This window comes from Perca fluviatilis, chromosome 1 (assembly GCF_010015445.1).
Source record: "Perca fluviatilis chromosome 1, GENO_Pfluv_1.0, whole genome shotgun sequence".
In the NCBI taxonomy this organism is placed as follows: Eukaryota; Metazoa; Chordata; class Actinopteri; order Perciformes; family Percidae; genus Perca; species Perca fluviatilis.
In genome coordinates this window covers 38,959,655-38,981,419 of record NC_053112.1, presented here as the reverse complement: position 1 = coordinate 38,981,419, position 21,765 = coordinate 38,959,655, and the positions used below count along the sequence as shown (strand labels likewise).

General features: G+C 42.9%; 1 protein-coding gene across 1 annotated transcript; it reads right to left on the bottom strand.

The window, feature by feature from the left end:
* Window positions 1-1,796: 1,796 nt before the first annotated feature.
* naa15b (N-alpha-acetyltransferase 15, NatA auxiliary subunit b) lies at window positions 1,797-21,332 on the bottom strand. Its single transcript, XM_039803614.1, has 20 exons — window positions 21,139-21,332; window positions 13,821-13,905; window positions 13,607-13,711; window positions 12,258-12,415; window positions 11,435-11,569; window positions 10,711-10,864; window positions 8,821-8,940; window positions 8,608-8,703; window positions 8,302-8,408; window positions 8,016-8,088; window positions 7,025-7,194; window positions 6,781-6,933; window positions 6,306-6,434; window positions 5,965-6,178; window positions 5,220-5,413; window positions 5,003-5,111; window positions 4,781-4,879; window positions 4,455-4,598; window positions 3,747-3,844; window positions 1,797-3,457 (listed from the first exon to the last, which is right to left on the bottom strand). The coding sequence occupies exons 1-20, from the start codon at window positions 21,190-21,192 to the stop codon at window positions 3,260-3,262; spliced, it is 2,595 nt and encodes an 864-aa protein (XP_039659548.1). The 5' UTR covers window positions 21,193-21,332; the 3' UTR covers window positions 1,797-3,259.
* Window positions 21,333-21,765: the final 433 nt, after the last annotated feature.

The window sequence follows — 21,765 nt, the reverse complement described above, 5'->3', positions numbered from 1 at the left end:
CGGCCCATATTTGAGCTTTATATCGTTGATTTCTCGCATAAAAAGTCTCAGAAGTGAATTTGGTAAGGAAACATTGCAGTGTCTGGAATATGAGATTCTCTGCGTTTCTAATGTGTATTGGAGATTCGCTCAACCAATCAGCACACGACCTCTAATGCGTGTGTGTAGGCGTAGCTCACTCACCAATCAGTGGCGTCTCTATGTGTGTGTACGGGGCTAAGGCTCAACCAAGCAGCGCGCAGCTCATCTAAATATTCATGACCATACCATATTTGGAAGAAAAGCTCTTGTTACAAATAGGGCCAAAACACAGGGATGCATAAGGGCCAATAAAATATCAACCAGGCCATTTTCAGCCCAACTAATGTTACATACCCCATTAGGAGACCATAAGGAACAGTGTGAAATACCCTATATAATCATTCTATCACCCCTTTAACATAGATCGGGGTCTGATTCTCTGGATCAGAGACTTTCTCTCATGTCGCCCTCAGAGGGTATGTGTAAGCGGCATTTTGTCAGGAGAGCATACTATCAGCACAGGCTGCCCACAAGGCAGCGTTCTTTCCCCTTTGCTTTTCTCTCTATTTACAAATGAGTTTTCCATAAATAACAGCACCGTTAAACTGATAAAATATGCTGATATGGCATTACTTGGCCTCTTACAAAAAACTGATCCCCATGGTGAGGCCTCCTATCTAGCACACATAAAGGCCCTTGAAGCATGGTGCAATGATAGCGAGCTAGAGATCAATGTGGCAAAGACAAACAAGTTACTCTTTTACAAAAAAGATGTAACAATAGAGCCAGTTTTATTGAATGGTCTAGTAGTTGAAACTGTGGGAACATTTAAGTACCTTAAATTAAAAGGTACGGTTCTTGACAACTTTCTGAGTTTTTCAGGTAACACAGACTATATCTTGAAGAAATGCTCACAACGACTCAGTCTCCTTAGAAGACTGAGCTGTCTGGGCGTCAGTGCTCAGATTACTGAGCTAGTATACATCACACATATTGAAAGTGTTTTAACTTTTCATCTCTCTGCTTGGTTTGGCCATTTAAGCTGCAAACTTAAGAACAAGCTTAATAGGATAGTGTCAATGGCTAGCAAAATAGTGGGAAAACCCCAAAAACATCTGACCCAAATATACACTAACAGAATGAGGAATTAAACTAGGAAGATCACTGCAGATAGTACACACCCTCTTTCGAGCCAGTTTGAGCTCCTGAAGTCTGGGAGGCGCTTTAGAGTGCCTCTGGCAAAAAGTGTTTTTAAAAAATCCTTTATTCCAAATGCCATCAGTATCCTCAACCAAACCAATATGAGCTGCTATCCTAATGAATTTAAGCATATTTATATATTTTTATACTCAATTTACTATGTTTGATATGTTGTTTGTATGTTGATTTTTTGTATGTCTGGTGAGCCAAAGAAAAATGTCCACCCCGGTGGACAATAAAGATTTATTCTATTCTGAAGACCTATATCATTTACACTTTGGGTAACTAAAGAAATAGTCACCTATACCTTTTTCATGTATTGGAAATATTGTAGGATAATCCTAATTTTAACTAACACATTTATTGAATTTAATGTGAGGAGGACCAAGAGTGTGATGACGCCAGCCTTACCCACAATGCCGTCTGACCTGCCAGCTAAGAACATACCAGCAGGCCAGGGTTCCCACTTTTTAACTAGTCTCTAAACGTCCAGGTTTTTTCAGGACGCGTGGGAACCGTGAGCAGCAGCAGCTCAGTGAGGTTAACAGTTACACATACAGAGGAGAAGAAGTCAATGCTTTTCTTTCTTTTGGTTTTAATACAAAAATCCAGAGATATCATACATCACCATCTCAGATTTCATCTTTCACATTAGAACCCAAATTAGAGGAAAAAGGGGAAGAAAAGAGATTGGGGGGGAAAAAAAAATATAGAGGGGGAACAGAAAAAGTAAAACAAATTCCAGATGCTCATTCATTTACTCGCCTTGTAACATTTACACTTCTGTCACCTCGGGCAACAGGCTTGGATGCTGAACTCTGACCTTTGGAGGAGCCATTTAAATGAGCAGAGAAGAGCCCTCTGAAGTAGGATGTTTCCACTCTGTTAGCGTCCCTTGTGTACATGCAGATAAAACAATGTCTAACAGTGACAACAGCAACACCACGAGTGACTGCCAGAAGGCTCAGCCTAAACCACTTCAACCAGATCTAGAAATGATCATCATCAATAAGAAGAGTTTCATTGATCCATTATGGACAGGAAGGTGTCTATGGTATTGCTTAGATCTATCCAACTCTCTCAGAACTATGTAAAAATGTTAAGAGTAGCAGTGTATTTGAAATGGAGCACAACACACAACCTTTACAGTTTTTAAATCTGTGCTACAGAGGTGCTCCATATTAACAGACAGAGGATTACATATTCCCAAGTTTAACCAGGAACCGTGAGGGAAGCACAGTCTGACCAAAGAAAATCAAAATGAACTGTTCACATGTGAGGCGACGTTCTTCGCGCTGTGCCCCCGCAGTGACCGGGCCTTCCTCACACACTCCACTGCCACCTGTAGATCAGCGGTTTCCTGGAGCGTTACAGCAGATACAGATATGCATATGGTCGCTGGATGTCCTCAGGGTCTACTTCCGGTCCTCAGTAACTCTTCCTGCTCAGCTTCCTACAGATCTGTCAGAGATCAGATCCACTCAGCTCAGTCTCCCGTCCCCCAGTGACAGTTGTCCTATTTTCATTTAAATTAGCTTTTTAAAATTAAGGGAACGCAGTATGCGATAGGCGTATTGGAACAGCACCGAGTCAAACTCGAGTGGTTGCTGTCACCGTTATCGATCACCTCCGAGGAAACCGACAGTCCGAGCCAGTCCCTCACAGTATGCCAATAACTGCATTTTCATATTCAGCTTGGTTGTCAGCTTTATTAAAAAAGTAAAATGGCCATTCTGTTATCTTCCTCTCCCCCCCCTCCCCTCCCACAAATACACAACCGCACACATGCTCTCAACATAAACACACACGCACGTGTGCACACACACACAGACACGCACACACGCGCACACACACACAGTCCTGATTTTCACCATGTGGGAGAGAGCCAAGCCAAGCCAGGACAGACCCGATTAAGCTGAGCCAAAGAACAAACCCCTTTTTTCGCCTCCCACGTCTGGCTCTACAAAATGGCTGCCAGGCGTACCACAAGGCTCCGTGCTCGGCCCAATTCCTTTTCTCATCCACTGTTCTGCTGCGCTCACATATCATTGGCTAGCTCCTCCGTTTCCGTGGAAACGTCTCCGTTGGCGACCTTTGTGTTCTCCTCGTATCCGGGAGGCGTGAAAGCTAATGTGTAGGGGTAAAGCTTGCGACACTCTGCACGGTACGACTCCGCACGCTCCTTACAGTCGCCCAGCGCGGCGCCCCGAAGACACTCCAGGACCTCCGTGCAGATCTGAAGAGAAAGGATGAAGAAAAATTGGGGAATTTATTTTATTTCTTAAAAGAAAAGTCAACCTTAATAGTGATCCATCAACAGAGCTATATACACAATTTACTGTACAAGAGGTGAAATATGGGCTACACTCTGTGTACCATATATTAAGGTAATCATTTATATAAGGACTACATCGCTATAAGTATATCCACTGTGGTATCCATGTATAATTGCTAACATTTTATATATACATATAACTCCTTTTCACCAAACAGTTGTCACAATGCTTAACTCCATAAATGCGTACCTGTATGCTTCTGTTTTCGAGGGACTCATCTAGTGCAGTGGCCAGCTCTATAGCCTTCATTTCTGTCGACGAGTCCAGATACACCATCATCTTAGCAGCTGCAGGGAGAGAACAACAAAACTTTAAAAACTAATCAAGAATATGACTTGGAGAAGCAAGACTTTTGTTTTTTCCTATTTATTTCTAATATACACAGGACTGAGAGCTTCCTCTGCCCCTCAGAAAACCTTCATACAACACTGAAATCACTCTTCCAACACTCATGCATTAATGCAATTAAGGCATTAAGCTCAATTTCCAAGAGATGATTTTTTTATTCCTCTTTTTAGTCAACTTAAGCATGGGTGTATTCACTTATGCTTAGCACTGTATGAATGCAGAATCTGTAGGCAACGGGACAAGATTTGGGTATTGGAAGCCTTCTGGTTTCCATTTCTGAGTAGCATTGACCAATCACGTTTGATCAGGCTTTGGTTGCATGCAGGTAAACGGTCAGTGTGGAGAGCAAAAGAGGCAGAAGGCAATGGCCAAAATGCAATCTTGGAACCCATCGGCTATTGTCTGGCTACACCGGAACCCCCAAAATATTGGCCACTGCCGCTGGGTTATGAGATTGGATTCTTCATTATCCTAATGTGTGTTCACACCAAGCGCGGGGATAAATGTGAACCTATCCTTTTAACAACACTGCGTGTGAGAGAAGCGTACCAGCCAGTCGGTGTGGTATGGAGTTGGAGTGCTTGTTGAGGTAGGCCTGGTTGAAGCTCATGGCGTTGCTGTCTCCGAAGAGCCGGGTGATCTCCTGCTTCAGCACCGTCCTGACCACCTCCAGCAGCTCCTTGCTCTCAGAGACTGAAAGAAAGGAAAAGAGAAAGGAGGAAGGTGAGAGATATGAGGAATGTAGAAAACAAAAAAGGACATACATAAATAAACAAAAAAGGCATATTAAAAACAGAAGGACACGCAACCAACTAAATATTTACTACAGGTGCATGGTGATTCAAATGTTTTTAATAAAGAACCCTGTCTCGTACCTCCTTTAAAGAAGCGTACTAGACACTGGTGCAACCATGGGTGGTCTGGGTCAATGGCCAACGCTCTCTTCACCGATTGGAGCATCAACAGGTATTTTTCTGAAAAGAGAAGACCGATTGTAAATCTGTGTGAAGCAGAAATGAAAAGTGAGGGACAGAGTATCAACATGGTAAGAACTAAAGAAAATTCAGTGAAGTATCATTTGAAATGTGCTTGCCAACCTTTCCTGAAGTAGATCTCAAAGGCCAGTAGTTGTGTGTCTATTTTGTCCTTGACCAAGTGTTTGAGAGGCATCAGGAACTTAACAGCTTCTTCCAGTGGACTTTCTACCTGTAAACAGGAAGTGCCAGAGAGGGAACTCGCATCACTTTAACGGACTCCGATCACACGCTATTGTAAGTGTACCCGTGTAAGCAGCGTCATGTTTCTTTCTCTAACCTTGACCAGCTTGTCAGGTATTAGCTCCTCCTTGGGCCCTCCAATCTCCTCGTCATCATCCTCCTTCTTCTTCTTCTGGTTCTTGAGCTGCTTCTCCTTCTCTGCGTTCTTCTTCTCCTCCTCCAGCTGGGCCTTTTTCTGGGCTCTCCGCTGCTTGTTTCTCAGCTTCTTCAGCTCTTTGTCCGAGAGGTTAGCTGGAGAAGAGAGCGGGGCGTTAATGATTGACTAAATCTACTACATTTCCTCTTTTTCTTGTCCACAGGGTTTCTGCAGGTTTCAACAAGTCAACTTTAAGACTTTTAAAGACCTTTTTAAGACCATTATGAATGAAATGTAAGATCTATATCACAACATCAAAGTACAAAGAAATGCAGAGTCACAACAGTACTTGCAAAGTAAATGAAATTATTAAAATAGAATAAAAGTGACAGTGATAACAACCTGTACATATACAGCTAATTATATTTGGACTAGCCAAAGAGAACTACATCACCACAGAATAAAACAAAAAAACAAACATTTCAATGAGCATTAGAGGTAGCATTACATGGACGTAGGAAAATTAAGACCAGTTTAAAAATGATTTAAGACCTAGAACACAATACTTCTGCGAATTTAAGACTTTTTAAGGCCTAAAATGTTGCTTTTGAAATTTTGGACTTTAAGACCTCGCGGAAACCCTGGTCCAGGAGAGCATTTAAAATATACAAGTAAACTCAATGGTGCAAATGGGCCAGGCTCTCACCAGATTCGGCCTGCAGCTCCTTGCTGTCGTCAGTCAGGGGATTGTCGTGGAGGCTCAGGTAGATCTGGATGGCGCAGATGGCAGCCTTGTAGTAGAAGGGATGCATCCGGAGCACGTCCTCCAGCTTCAGAAGGTCCACGTAGGAGCGTAGCGTCATCTTCCTCATGCAGTAGGTGTGGAAATCAAACTGGTCGTCTGTTATCTCCACAAAATGCTGACGAGAGAGGGAAGTAAGGAGGAGGAAGATGTAAAAAAATTCAAAATCAAGGATTGGCTCAGGAGTCTAATGCAAACATTGCATGCATTAATACACCAAGTATTCCATGATAATAAGGGCTCACCCTTTCAATCTCGTGGCACTTCTTGAGGGCCTCCCCAAACTTGTTCATGGACTTGTAGGCGAGTGCACACTCCGTCTGGAACCACATACACTGCATCTCGTTGAGGTTCTCCACTGCCGAGGCTCCCTCCTGGACAAAAACAATGCAAAAACATGCATTAGCAAAGTAAATGACAAAACAGGGACATGCTCCATTATCATGTCAACTGCTGATCTAGTCTCCTACGCACAATTCGTAGGAGACTAGAGTTGGGTTGATTTTGCCCGGTCCAAACGGGATTAAACTGGCGCCGACTGCGTCACCGTGACAAATACAACTTGTATTGCTAGCAGTGGTGGGCAGTAGCAGCTTTAACTAAATCTCAATAGCGTCGCTGTTTTCTGAATCAAAAAGCTTTTCAGTAGCTTGGCACAAACAACCAATCCTCAGCTGTCTGTGTGTACTTGTGTGCAAACCCACAGACAGTTTTTCTCACCCGTGTGAACTTGGAGCACATTTCCTCGGCCTCTTTGACCATGCCAGCCTTCAGCATGTACTTGGCACACTTGGAGTTGATGAATCTGTCAGCGGTGTCCAGAGCCTGGGCCTCATCCATCCACTGAGCAGCCTCTTTGATGTTCCCAGCATGCTGCAGGAGGAGAAAGGTCAATCCAACAGTCAAGACGAGCAGCACAGCAACATCCGGCTTCTAACACGTGTACAAATGTGGCGTATTTTACCTTGTAAATCTTGGCTTTGATAAGGAAGAGTTCGATGAGTGTAGGCGTGCTCTCAATGGCTGCATTTATGTATTCTAGAGCCAGTGTCTGTTGGCCAATTATGTTGTAGTGCTGTGCCAGGAAGTACTGCACCCAGAGCAACGTGGTCGGTGGTTCCTCCTTACCGTCATCTGCGAGTGCAAAGAGAGATTGTGTAAGTTTACGTCTTCAGGGATGTAAACCAAAGACTGCAGCAGTTAACCTTTTTAACAGAAATGAGAAATGTCGGTTATGATCCTTTAGTAATTGAACAAAATCAGACCCGGTTTTGGATACTTTTTGAGGTCCTCATTTTTCTGTAATAGCCATTTAATGTATTTTCATTCTGCAACCACCGCTCTTAATTTTTTTGTTTGGTGGTGGACTCATTGCCATTCAAGGGATATGGATTCACAGAAAAAAATTGCATTTTCAGTTTTAGCTTTTTAATGATATATTCTTGGCATCAGCCTCACCGTTTACTGTTCACTCTCCCACAGCCGTATCATAGCTGCATTAAGCAACTGCTAATGCAAAGCAAACATTTCCAACTGCTGCTTCACATTAAAAGTATTCAACGTGCAAAACATGGGGCAGCCTTAATTTTGAAGCAGTCTCAGGAAACGCCATGCATTTGTCACCAAGGTTAGCACTGACCGCAACGGTTCATCAAAAATGTGTCCACAAAGCTATACTATCATTTTGGGCTTTTTTGGTCAGCGGAACGGTTTCGATTTTGCAGGGGGAAAAAAAAAAAAAAAAAAAAGAAGGAGGGAGGGGGAAAAACACCCCACCCCCCCCAAAAAGGGCCCACACGCGTGGCATGAAATCAGATTATGACTGCAATTATTTCGACTTACTTTTGATAAATCATTAAGGATTACAATTTACACTAGAATACACACTCAATATTGTTAATTAGAGAGACATTAAATCCAATATTATAATCCCAATTTATACATTTTGTCCTCACCGTTCTGGTTGAACATTCTACAGCTTTTTAATGTGGTTTCATAGCCGACCACCAACTCCTCTATTATTGCCACCTGCAACGAGAAAGGAGGACAGAGTACATTACCTCACCTGCAGTACTGAGTACACAATACTTAATACACAAAAAGTTAAATCTAGAACACTTTGCCTCAGATTGACCCCTCTTCCATCAGTGCATTATGTAAGCTGGTTTAAAGGGTGGGGAAAAAAAAGTGTCATTGTGATTTAGGGCAGTCATCTGGCATATCCAGCAGCAGTGCTGTCACCTTGTCTTTGTTGTTGTACAGTGATTTGAGGGTGGTGAAGACAGGCGGACAGCCTTTACTGAAGTTCAACCGCAGATACCTGTCCAGACACTCTCTGAACTTCTCACCTGCAGGGAAATACGGTGAGGAGAAGATCAGAAAACTTGACACACCGGTAACTTCAAATACAAGTGGAGTAAAAACTGGGAACCCAAATAGCATGAATACAATCAAACAACTGAAGCTGAAGACAGCTGCTGGCTTGTTCATTTATTCCTACGACACAAATAAATATTTTAACTAAAGTCGACGATTTATTGGCCACACCAGAGAGGAAGTTGAGGGGCAGCCGGCGAGGAACCAGTCCTTTGGGAAACTTCTCCCAGGCGTCTTCATAGATCTTCTGTCTCTCTTCTACACAGCCTGGAGAAAAAAATAAAAAAAAACAATTCAGTAGGGTTGACAATTGTAGATTGTACAATGAATGTGGATATTTTAAGAGTCAGTGAAGATGATGCTGGTGTTCCTAATGTGTCCTACTTGGCTTTAGGGCATTTTCCAAGCCACGGTAATAAGCCCAGTTCTCGGGGTTCCTCTCTTGCAGACGGCGGTAGACTTCAGTTGCCTCATCCAGACGCTCCAACTTCAACAGTACCTCTCCTATAGAAACACGAGAGAAGAGCTTAGAGTTCAAAGTCCATAGAAAGGCATCACCTATTTGCGCCCGGCATGGGGTTTTTGCAGTGCAAAGTGATTCATAGAGTTCACTGGTCTAAAAGCAAACTATCTCGCATTTATCCGGGCAAATTGCGATAAGTGTCCCTTAGGACCAGCTAACCTCAGTCACATGTTTTGGACCTGTCCCGCTCTCTCTCGGTTCTGGAATTCTGTATTTGACTCACTCTCGGCCATCACATCTACCAAAGTCCTCCAATCACCCTTAGTAGCCCTTTCCGGTGTCATGCCTGCTACCAACCCACTGCCCTCTTACTTCAGTGAACTGGTGGCTTTTCTCACATTATTAGCGAGGTGTGTCATTCTGATGCACTGGAAGAGCCCGTCTCCCCCCTCCCACACCCATTGGATAAGGGATGCCTTATCCTTTATGAAATTAGAGAAAAATCAAACACTCCCTCCGTGACTCCAATTAATTTTTTTTTTAAAGATTTGGCAACCCTTTCAAGAGCATGTCCAGTCTCTCCGGCTGGCTAAACAGCCCCCTGAACTGCACCTTCTTGTGGCTCACGTTCTCTCCCTGTACTAGCAGCACACAGTATGTCTCGTTGTTTGTTGTAAACTCTAAAAATAAAAGTACAGAAAGAGTCAAATTCAATTGATGACAAAAAGTGATGTGCTACTGCTTCCCATAAAATATGATACCCTTTGGCCTGATGGTGGCACTATAACTTAAGTCCCAAACCTTGAAAGGCCACGACTCTTACACAGTGAGTCTGATTGACTTGGAATTTCTCACTCAAGTCCTGCTCAATGTGCTCTACAGAAAAGCCTCTTGGACCATAAACATCCACCACAACAGTTTTTTTGCTAATTTGCATAATGTGAAAAAACATTAAATTAATATACTTTTGTCAATTTTGATTCTGTCAACACCAAAATTGGTATACAGCATAGCGGGACTGAGATGCACATTTATACTATAAATGAGCAAGATATGGTGAAAAAACATGGCCGCCATCAATCGAAGAACTTTGTAAAGGTCGGGCTTAGCAGGGAATTGTCCATAACTCAAGTTCTTATTAAGTAGTCCTGCTCAAAGGAGACATCTGGCACGAAGACCTGAATGTACGTACCAATTTATGTTGAAATACAATAAAGGGGGCAAAATGGCATGACTTATTAAATTGCTGCATCCATTGTATTGTTGAAAGAGGTGTGTGCTTGGTCTCACCCTGTTTTCTGCAGAATTAAACCAGCTGAAGCGTCTTTACTCAGATTTGTAAAGCCCGAAATCTGCTCAATGCTGCTTGCGGCTTTGATTTTGGCGATTGGGCTGCTTCCTTTGGTTAGCCGAGAAAGGGACTGAACCCGGGAATTGCCGCTTGCGGTTTTATTTATTATAATTATTTGGGGTCACCCGATACACTGCAGCCTGGATTCTCTACTGACGGTGACAAACAGAGCGACAGTTGACTCATATGAACGAGTTCAACGTGGGTTGAATGCACATCGGTAGTTTTTTTTTTTTTTTTTACGGACGGCAAAATGTTACCAGCAGAAACAATGGGTGTTTTTGCAACTTCAGCGTAGACGATATGATGTGTAATATCTGCTACCTACATTCCTAACCCAGCTCTGGTCGCTCCCCGGAGCTGCTCTAGCCTGCAAATGTGTGTGTCTTTGGCCGTCTGAGGCACAGTAGCCTTCAGAGTGCTGACATTGACAGAGTAACAGTGGAGTACAGTGACTCACCTCGTGTCTCCTCCACAGCCAGTTTGTCACAGATCTGTTTCTCATAGTTGGACAGATGCTCCAGGGCCTCCTTGTACAGGCCTGCTTCCCTCAGCACCTGGTTCTGGTACAGCAGTAGCTCGCTGTATTCGTAGTCCACTTTGTCTGGAGACGTCTGGACAAACAAACAGAGGGGGCGGGGGGTTAGTGAAGTCAACATTTTCTACAAGCAACAATGAAAAACTACTGGAGCTGCTGGGTGGACTTCTGCATCTATGCTGTTCAGGAAACTCTGCATTATTCTTCATTATTTGCAGTTGCCTAGTCACACGAGCTGGTTGTATTACATAGATGGCACAAAGACAGGAAGCAGATCGGTCTTATCAGGAGCAAGCCAGAGAGAGGGAAAGAGTGAGTTCTATTGTAGTTGTAACCGATACAGACAACACCCATATTTAAAACTTTTGAGAGGAAGAACTGAAAAAAGGCTTAAAAGTGTACACTGTAACTCGTAAGCAAGTCAAACACATGCGACGTGACAAGAAACTGAAGTAATCCCGTTACTCCTTACACTGCAGTGTGTGGCACAGCATCTGAGATACACAAAACAGTTCATATGCATGGCTCTTTGTTACCGCAGTTTCTCAGGTCTAATCTTAATTCCTAATCATCCCACCTCATGTGTGAAGAATGACAGCGACAGACTTTATATAAAGAAAATTGCTGAGCTGTCATCGAGTCTAACCTGTTGCGTTTTCCTGAACTCCTCAATGATCTTTGCAGCCATCTCGTAGTCTTCCAGGAGATGATAGGCGATGGCGTAGCCGATCCAGGAGGCCCGCTGCGCTGGCCGCAGCTGCAACAGCTGGTATCGTGTCTCCTACAGAACAAAAATATGCCAACGCAGGTTTATTTAGCTGTGCTTACCATCAGGACCAAGACTCTCTTGTGTGGCCCAAAGGATTCGTAATGTGTAGCTGGAGAGATAAAGTAGGAGGAAAAGAGGCGGCACAAAGTGAAGAAGATACAATTTGCTGATTCATGGTATTGTCACCAGTTTGTTACTAGCTGGTTAAGGGAGAACTAAAAATTGCTTACTCTCATCCATATTTGTAATCCTTTCCACCAGACTTTTCATCATACCTCTCACTAAGTAAGCATCTAAATCCCAGCCTGTGTCCCGCGAGAGCGGTTCTACATTGTGACGCCTGACTGCGACCCGATATCTGCCTAGTGATATGCTCCGTCCTCTCCAAACCAGTGCCATGCTGCGCCCTGGACAAGGCAGAGCGACAGAAGGAAGGGTGTATTCCAGAAAAGTTCTTTGCCCACTAATTATGTAGGTCGGTTTTATTATTGCATTACAAAAGAAAAGTAACCATATTTCTTATATCTGCTTCCCACAGCTGGCCGTGGACTCTAAGGCATGCCGTATCACGGCTGAACCTGTGCCCTGAGTGGGGTAGGATGACTGAAAATGGCTTTTCATTATGATAATCCAAGATATAACTCTCAGAATAATTATTTACCAGTATAGAAACATAGTAAGTTCCCCTGTCAGTCCTCACCCTGTAGCCCTCCAGGTCTCTCATCTGGATCTGCAGCAGGGACAGGTCTCGGAGGATCTGCAGGTTGTCCTTGTCCCACTTCAGAGCGTTGCGGTAACACTTGATGGCCTCATCGTACTTCTTATCCGAGCGCTGCAGTAGGCCGTATACGTGCCAGCCTGGGACGCACATGGAGTTAAGGAACCATCTCTATATAATCTGATGTTATCAAACTACTATCAAAAAGGTATACTGCGCAGCGGTACACAGAGATGTTGTGGTTACTGGGGGTCACTGTGGCCCAATAAACCTCTCCTGGTTAGAGGGGACTACTGATTTGACTGATCCATGTATCAATCACTTGAATGTTAGTTCTGTAACATGCTTTTCTTAAATGTTAACTTCTTGAAGAAGTCACATTCTGCTGAGAATTTCAAAACTGGAGGGGGGAAAAATAAACACAAAAACAAAATAAAATAAAACTGCTCAAGCCATTGGTTAACATTAGCAGCACACACCCAATGACTGTGGGTGTACACCTGAACACGTGTTCAAGAACAGTCACTGCTGACTTGGTTTTAAATAAATATAAAAGAAACTAATTCCCCACATTTTCATTAATCGATTCATTCTTTAGTCTATAAAAAAAAAGGTCAGAAAATAATGAAAAATGTCCACCACAATTCCCTAGAGCCCCAATTGCTAAAATAAATTATCAAAATCACTAACTATAAATAAAAATGATTTGTTGTTAAATCCCTGCTCTCGGTATATCAGCATGTATCCCTTAAAGTATACACCACTTAAATAAGACACATTTTTGCCACAGGCTCTCAAGATAAGACATGACTGGTGAAGCTGAAAAAAAGATCGCAGTGTGTTGTCTGCTCAGAGATATGTTGACTTCAGGCTTAGTCGGCCCAGCACTACTGCTGAAAATGTGCACAGATTTCCCTCAGGCCTGGGAGTCACCGGGAGGGAGAGAGATAGGCAGAAAAAGAGCAACAGCGAGAAGACGTGCTACTTATGCTCAACGTAGACAAGAGCTCCTCAGCACAACGTGTGGCATCCCAAGGTCCTGTGGCATCAGACACACATTCACTCATTTTTTTTAATTCCTCTTTATAAGTCAACTTTAGCATGGGTGTATTCACTTATGCTGAGCACTGTATAGTTTGTTTGCTCTGGTCCAAATTGGTTAATGAGTTTGTAAACTTGAGCGTTGGCATCCTAAAAGACCTTTTTAACAAGACTTATGAGCTTCATTTCCTTGATTTTACTTCAAGAATTGTTATGGTGCTGCGAGAACAATGTAGTGACAACAGCTTAACCCAGAGCATATCTCCTACACTTGACATGAATAAGGATACAGACGTGGCTCCTGAGGTCGTTGCGCAGGCCTCTTCTCACCAGGTCGTAGGCCTCCTCCTTCTTCCCCAGACAGTTCAGGGTCAGTCCCTTCATCGCCAGGGTCTCTGCAGGGAGACAATACAGGTACAGCAGACGGTAAGAAATACAGTACATATTGCCCATTGGCAGCAGAACCTTTTCATCCATCTTTCCATCCGTACGTCTGCTGCTTACCTCCATGCTCTGCAAACTTGGGGTTGGATAGAATTTGTTTGCAGAACTTGAGCCCATTTCTGTACTGCTTGTGTTCGTAACATCGCTGTGAAAGGAAGGAGAGAGAAATCACACCAGGATTCCCACACATCTTCACATTTCACAAAATTTCAGAAACTTTCCCTGACTTTTAAAAAAGAACCCATAACAAGTTTCCATGACCATCCACAACATATAACACCAACAGAACTAAATGGTAAACTTTACTCCAAATGTTAATTATTGTATGAAAATAAACCGCAACCTTTTCAAATCTCTGATGGTTGGCTGTGTTTACAGTCACATGCACAGTCAATACATTGGCAATACATTTTTTTTTTTTTTTTTTTAAATGGGGGAAAACAGAACCAATTGTAGTGTATTCTTAATGGATTATAAACTCATTTCTGGATGCAAGTTTGAAGTTAATTTTGCTTAATTAGGCAATGTAAGTATATGTAGCCTACACACTACATAATATTTCATGACAATTTGTATCAGTCAAAGTGTATTTATTTCTCCTCCGTTGTTCAGCACTTGTACATGTGTATGATGTGACGGTTGGTCTTTGCCCCGCCTCCACTGTGATTGGACAGGTAATATATGTGACACTGACGAGAGCAATGTTTCACCTATTTTTCAACTTTCTGCGACTAGAATAGCGCAGAACAGACGCTCGTTGCCTCATCATGGTGCTGTTGTTTGCAGCATTGTGTGACTATGCGGTGCTCCCGTTTCAAAGCATTAAAAACGTATAGTGGCCTCAGGGGAAATTTTCTTTGACGAACACAGCGATACCAGGTGAAATTCAGCCTATTTAATATGGATAAAATGGATAAATGTCTTTAAGAGACAATGATGTCTTGGTTACTTTCCGAGTTCCGGCAATAAATACAGAATGAGTCATTGTTGTTCACCACCAGCAATTCTATCATTACAACAGCAGCACATTATTATTCCCCCCCAACTATCCATATTAAGATGCATCTATATCCATATTAACATATCTGTCTACTGCCCACAGCTAAGCTTAAATGAATAAGATTATTTACTTTTTTAAGACACAGTATTACACCAACTTAAAGAAATTACCAGCTTTTTGTCCTAAAGTTATATTTAGTACGCAGTTGCACATTCAACAGTACACCTCTCTTTTTAAGATGATCCTGTGTGTGTGTGTGTGTGTGTGTGTGTGTGTGTGTGTGTGTGTGTGTGTGTGTGTGTGTGTGTGTGTGCGCGCGATAGGAAGAGTTAAGCTGGCAGATGGCATTTTGTTGTCCTACTGTCGACTTCACTCGTGTTGAAAAAGGATGACGTCAACCTCCGATAAGGGTGCCAAGGTAGATTATGAAATTAGAAGTAATTCACTGTTGAACTAAGTGGAGGATTGTACCATTAGCAGAGACTTTGGGCTCAGGACAGAACAAACAGGATTAATGTCCTGTCAGTTGCTGGATGGTGATGCTTTATCTACACACTGCACTCTAACTGAGCTGCATAAAGGACAATGTGACACAGAATTGTGCATACTGGTGCAAAACAGTTGCCTATGTGTAAAAAGACCATCTGTTCAAGGTTGTAAGGGGCTAATGGAGGGTAATTGGACACACATCAGGGGATGTGTACACACAGCGGGCCATAGTACTCGCCTCAATGGCACAACCTTATCACCTTTACCCAAACCATCTCATTTACTGACACCAATTTCTCTCCACATGCAGAATCCAAACTATGGGTAACAAACTATTACATCAAAACTATTGTTATTGTTACAGAACTAGTGAAAAAGTTCAGTTCAACTCAGTGCTCTGCATTGTCCTGATTCATTCCATAATCAATCTAATGACAGCCATGCATAGAGTCTTAGATTTGCATTGTGTCTTCAATAATAACTCCTTGTCCAAGTACTGAAAAAAACTTCTGCAGAAAGTTACATTGGAAGGTATAACACCATTTGCAACAAGAGACAATGCTGTCAGTAGGCACGGGCTGGTTACCGGTTCTTAAATGTATACCACGGTATGAAAAAGTCACGGTTTCAAAACCACTAAAATTTTCCGTTATACCGTTCCTGCGGTATTTGCTGTTTTTTATGATTCGTCGCGAACAGAAAGTGCCGGTCAGAAATCCCCCTGCTGCCAATGTGCCAAAAAAGTCACATGCATTATGCAAGTATACAGATGCTTATACACACTGTCAGTACCCGATCCGTTCCACCTGCACAATCCGTTCTGCGCATGTGCAAGATGACACGTATGCCATGACGTAGGCGCAGATGATAACGCTGCGTTCATGCCACCTCGAAATAACAGTCACCGCCCCACTGGTTACGTTGTTTCTGCAGCTAGATTCAGTCTAAAATAACGTTAAGTCAAACTTAATGGGAAAAGCAGGCTACAGCTAAATTAAGACATTACAGTAATAACAATAAAGACAAGTATTGAGTGATTGTATTTTAAAGGAGCACAAGTAAAGTAGAACTGACGTAACAGCCGTTATATATGTTAACGTTTATTTTCAAGTTTTATTTTGAGGGTCTTTTAAAGTTTACATGCTGTCTCAGCTAGCGGTTACCCGAATTAGCTGTTAGCTAAACTAACGTCAGCTTAACTGTGGAGGCTAACGGCAGACCGCTGCAATCAGCTAGCGGTTAGCCAAATTAACCGTTAGCTAAACTAACGTTAGCTTCCCGGTGGAGGCTAACGGCAGACCGCTATAATCACCTAGCGGTCCGCCGAATTAACCGTTAGCTACCGCTATAATCGAATTAGCTATTAGCTAACTAACGTTATAAGCATGTGAACATCTTGCGCATGCGCAGAACGGATCGTGCAGGTGGAAGCGGTGCCGTTATTCCAAGGTGGTGATGGAATGAACGCAGCATTATCATCTGCGCCTACGTCATGGCATACGTGTCATCTTGCACATGCGCAGAACGGATTGTGCAGGTGGAACGGATCGGGTACTGACACACACCCCCATACTGTAGTAAATCTAAATCACGATTAAGTGTACATTTTACCTTAAGAACGATAAATGAACGAAAATTTAAAAATAAAATTGTGATTTGACGACGGATACGGCATTCAAAAATAAAAATGTATACAGTTTTAAAAAACGTATTTTGCATGATAAAAATGTAAGTAGGCAGTACAATCTATTTCTTAACTGCTAATGAACTCGTTAGTCCAAGCAAGTTGCGTTTTAAGCTCCTCTTTTTTCTGCTTGTGGAGAGCTACGTGACACACGGAACTACATCGATGAGGACCGGCGAGTTAAACCGGTGGTGCGAGAGTACGCCAGACAGACACACAGCTGACACCCTGCAGGGTGAGACAGGCTCGGACATACACGCCGCGGGCCGCTGTGGACTCGTGTCAGTCCCGCGAGCGGTTTCAGGAAAGTGGCTGCACGTGTCCGACAATACACAGAACATGAACACCGGTATAAGCCTACAGCTCTCCGCGGACACGGAGTGCGGAAAATGTGCCAGAGCCTCCCGGACGGGTGAACTGAGAGTCCGTTTCCTGCTTGTCGGTCAACGGTTAATTATCAGTTAACATTTTATTTCATTGTGCTTTTCTTTTGGAAAACCGCCACTTACTAGCTGATTCATTAGCCTGAGGTAAACACTAGCTATCAGTAAACAGAAGGTAGTGGCTGGTGTGTGGTGTGTGTGTGTCAGTGTTTGTGTGTGCGTGTCGGCCCGCCACGGCATTTGGCGACTGGCAAGTGTTAATTTCGGACCCTGCACACGCGGTAGAATGTTTTTTAAGGAGAATGTAGGCCTATCAACAGAAATAAATCGAAATTATTGTCAAGGGAAAAATACGTTGACAGCTTCAGAATTTCGATTAACGAGTAAGCATCCAGCCCTACTATGCTTTTCTAGTCTGTTTAGCACCCCCAGCTGTGCTTATCCAGCTAGTTCTCTACCTAACCCAAAATAGCTCGTCCCCCGAGTTACAGAGAGAATCTGTCAAAGCCGGGGCTTTAAGCTGCAGGGCTCACTGCAAGGAGTGCAACCGTTAGATTTAGGGAAAATATTTCCCAAAGCACATGACGCCACATTCGCATCATGTCGGAGGAAGGGTGGTGAGGAGGAGAGTCTTGGAGTTACAGCTCACATTAGTGACATTGACTGAAGAGGATAACGCTGCAACATTGTACTACAACCTTTCACATGGTACCAGGGTGTCAACCTACTTCATTATCTTAGAATGGGGGCTGGGAAATATATATTGATATTATATCGATATCATGATAGGAGACTAGATATCGTCTTAGATTTTATAGATCGTAAAACACAAGTGTTGTCTTTTCCTGGTTTTAAAGGCTGCATTACCGTAAAGTGATGTCATTTTCTATTGTTTGCCTTTACCCACTTCGTCATTATATCCACATTACTGATGATTATTCATCACAAATCTAATTTTATGCAATAATAAAAACGATTTATGACTTACTATCAGAACTATAATACCTAGAATCTGTGCCCTACTGTTCATTTAGGAGATGTTTCTGGTGGAGTGGTAAGTCCGCCAGCTGAGCCACGTTTATCAGCACGAGGGTTTGAAGTGAATGATATCAATCCAGAAGACTGTCAGCACGTCAGCCAATCAGGAGGCAGGACCGCCGAGCTGGTGTAGCCAGTTTCATTGATTAAAGTGAAAGTAGCTCTGCATATGCATTATATTTTATTTCCCATTACGTGTAGCCGGCCTGTCAAGACTGGCAATCTCGAGTAACCACGACTGGATGATTTAAAAATATTAGAGATTGCCCAAGTCTACCTGGCACCTCTATTGTTCTATACACCCAATACTACTCATAATCCATCTAGACAGTGCTGGATAAATCATTTCAACAGGCAGACTCAGTTCCACTCTACTCAACCTGTCCCACAGCATGTTAAACAAAAAAAAAGGCTCCCCCTTGGTGTGAGCGTGTTGCTACAGGTATCGCTGCAATGAAAGGAAATACCTGGAAGTACAAATTAAAGAATTACATTCATTAGTCAGAATAAAATGTTTGTGTCAGTGCTCTGTGTGGCACTGTGGTACTTTTCACATTCTCCATCAGTCCTATTAGACCACCCCCCCCCCGTGCCCCGTCCCCAGCAGTTTTGTCATTTGTTGCTGCAGCTTAGGGAGAAATTAGAGCGCTTAGTTGGATGCAAGTCAAGCCCTGCAAATTCAAATGCACCACAAAAGTGTTCATGTCAGAACAAGACTGCAATAAAGCATTGATGAAAATCACCATTTTAATGAGATTAACGGTGCAAGGTCCACATTTAGGTTAGGCTAACAGGACCACAACAGAACAAAATGGAAACTCATGAAACTTCAGTGCCATGCAGAAATTGGAGACCTGCCAACTTCTAATAATGCATTTGGGCACTCAGTCTGGGAAAGCAAAAATAAATAGGGGTGTGGCCCACTTCTGACTACTGCCAGAGAGTTGCAAATCTCATATCAAATCCCCACTGCAGAAAGGGTAATGACATTTTATTCTGGGTGCTGTCATTCACACAACAGTTTCAACTAGACAACGATTTCAGATCTTTTCTTAACTAGGAACAAGAACTATGGGTCACCTCACTTTGATAGACAAGTCTTGAATAATGTTTAGCAGGAAAAAAAGTGACATTATACTCTAATATATGCCTTATAGTAGCTCTTATTCACTAAGTGATTTAACGTATGCACTGTGTTCCACGGGACATTTGTTAAAAGTCTTAAAAAATATATAGATGAATTCTATAATTAAGTGTGACATCAGAAAAACACAACTTCAATCCAACACATTAAACAGTATGGCACAACAGTTCAAGGGAAAGCTATAGCCTATCAGCAAAATACAGGCTCTAACTTTTCATGATCAGGTGCAGGTCACACAACTGTGGTTTTCCTGCCAGAGGTAGAGTGAATGAATGCCCTCTGCCAATGTGCTGATAACTGAGAATCCACCAACTCCCAGCAGAGCCCCTGCCTTTAAAACTAAACTGGTCACTGCCAACGTACTCCACACACTTCATGTCAAGTATGTAGCTAGATATCAATGCAGTGCCGAGATGTTTAACAACACACACACAGACAACCTATAAGTACGGCAGAAGAGGAAGACTTGTTTAACATGCAGAAAATGACACAAGTTCCTAGACAGCTCAGTTACGGTCATATGTCCGTGAGAGCCCCCTAACCGAGGAACTAAAGTTAGCAAACTCTGTGCCTTCATTTGAAACCCTTCCTAAAACTTGCCTTTACAGGAAAGTTTTTTTTTCTTCTTTCCTACAGTAAATCAGTCGTTTGTCTAATTTCTATTCCTCTTTAATCACTTGTATTTTTTAATTACACCGTTTTATCAGGTCTTATGTTCTGTGTTTTTATTAATGTTTGTGTTGTTTACAAATAAACTATCATATCCTGTAACCATTAAAACTTTATCCGCAACTATAAAAATGTGGTCAGATAGCAAATAAACAGAGGGGCGACACAAGGATTCAAATATGAAAGAGGGATGGATGGGTGGGTAGCTAAGTTAGCTAGCTAGCTGCCAGAGCTCAGCAGGCCTGAAGCAGCTACAGATTTGCTGACACAGTCGCATCGGTCCGTCCCTTGCTTCCTCTCGTTTTCACACATGATCTAATCCAACAAGGCCGGTGATGCAAACGTGTGCAGTCCTAGGTCCAGGACTGAGAGATTAAGACCGACAATTACCCAAAGTCTGCTAAACCAAGATATCTAGCTAACGCTAGTTGGCTAGTGTTAGCCAATTAGCTAACGTTAAATGGCCAGAAGCTGAGGTCGCATAGCTAGTAAGCATGGCCATCAAACGTGCAATTATATTCCGGTGAAACAACTGATATGCATTCAGTTAACAACAAACAAACGCCAAAACCGTTATAAAAGGTAGTTTGAGAAGCTAACTAACAGCATACACTACCGCAACACGACTTAGTGGTTGTTGTTTGTGACAGGTAGAGAGGCCTTTCGTTACTAACGTTAGCTAGGTCTGGCTATTTAAACAAGCACCGACATGCTTTTAGTGGTGCTGCACTTTAATAACCACGAACTCGTCCGTCAGAATAACAACAGAGTCAAGAACTACCATTTTGGCTTTACGTTGGGTGACAGCGCATGTCAGGTCCTGGCTAGCTGGCCCATTCAATGGAGCCATTTTGCTAACTGAAGCTAGCAGTCGGAGAGCTACAGACAGTACCGCAAATTAATGTTTAAACTCGTAAGTTGTCTATATTGACGACACCTGTCGTTATGCAGCTCTTTAACAATTAACTCACCAAAATCCTTTTGAAGAGAGCGTTCTCTTTCGGCGGTAAAGTAACTGTCGGCATTGTTGCAGTTGAGATCAGTTCCCCCCTCGACCTCAGCACATGTAGCTAAAGTTAGCCCGGGTAGTCAAGACGAGTTGAGTGATGATGATGATGATGGCCCAGGCTCGCCCGCCTGCTTCAGCCGCTCCGCTCGATTGCTCCGTCTTCCCTCCTCACTCACTTCCTCCCTCCTCACGTGGTGACGGAAGCTCCGACACCTTTCAAAATGGCGGCGGCTGCCTGCTTATGCCAATCAATGATGCCAATCATTGACATATATAATATGCCAATGGCTTATGCTTTAAACCAAACCAATGCTTTAAACAACCAGAGACGGTTTAGAGAGAGGAGCTTTGTGTAGTGGTGGGCAGATCGAGGCTTCGTGAAACAATGAAACCGTTGAAGCAAATGTACCATATTGTGTCGAGGCTTCGAAACAATCCGACACCCGTCTCAACGATGACACCTAGTGGTCACTTGCAGGTGTTGATCTGAAACAACCTTGACAACGAGCCATTAAAAAAAAAAAATTATTGTATTTTTCTAATATGTGAAGCTTGTAGGCTCCTCACTGTGCATAATGTTATTTTGGTC

Excerpts from the sequence above, each read along its gene's own strand:
- naa15b (XM_039803614.1), bottom strand. The coding sequence starts at position 21,192 with ATGCCGACAGTTACTTTACCGCCGAAAGAGAACGCTCTCTTCAAAAGG. Across the intron at positions 8,089-8,301 it reads TGTACAACAACAAAGACAAG|GTGGCAATAATAGAGGAGTT; the intron begins GTGACAGCACTG and ends TTCTCGTTGCAG. Across the intron at positions 5,112-5,219 it reads TACCTGACAAGCTGGTCAAG|GTAGAAAGTCCACTGGAAGA; the intron begins GTTAGAGAAAGA and ends TCCTGTTTACAG.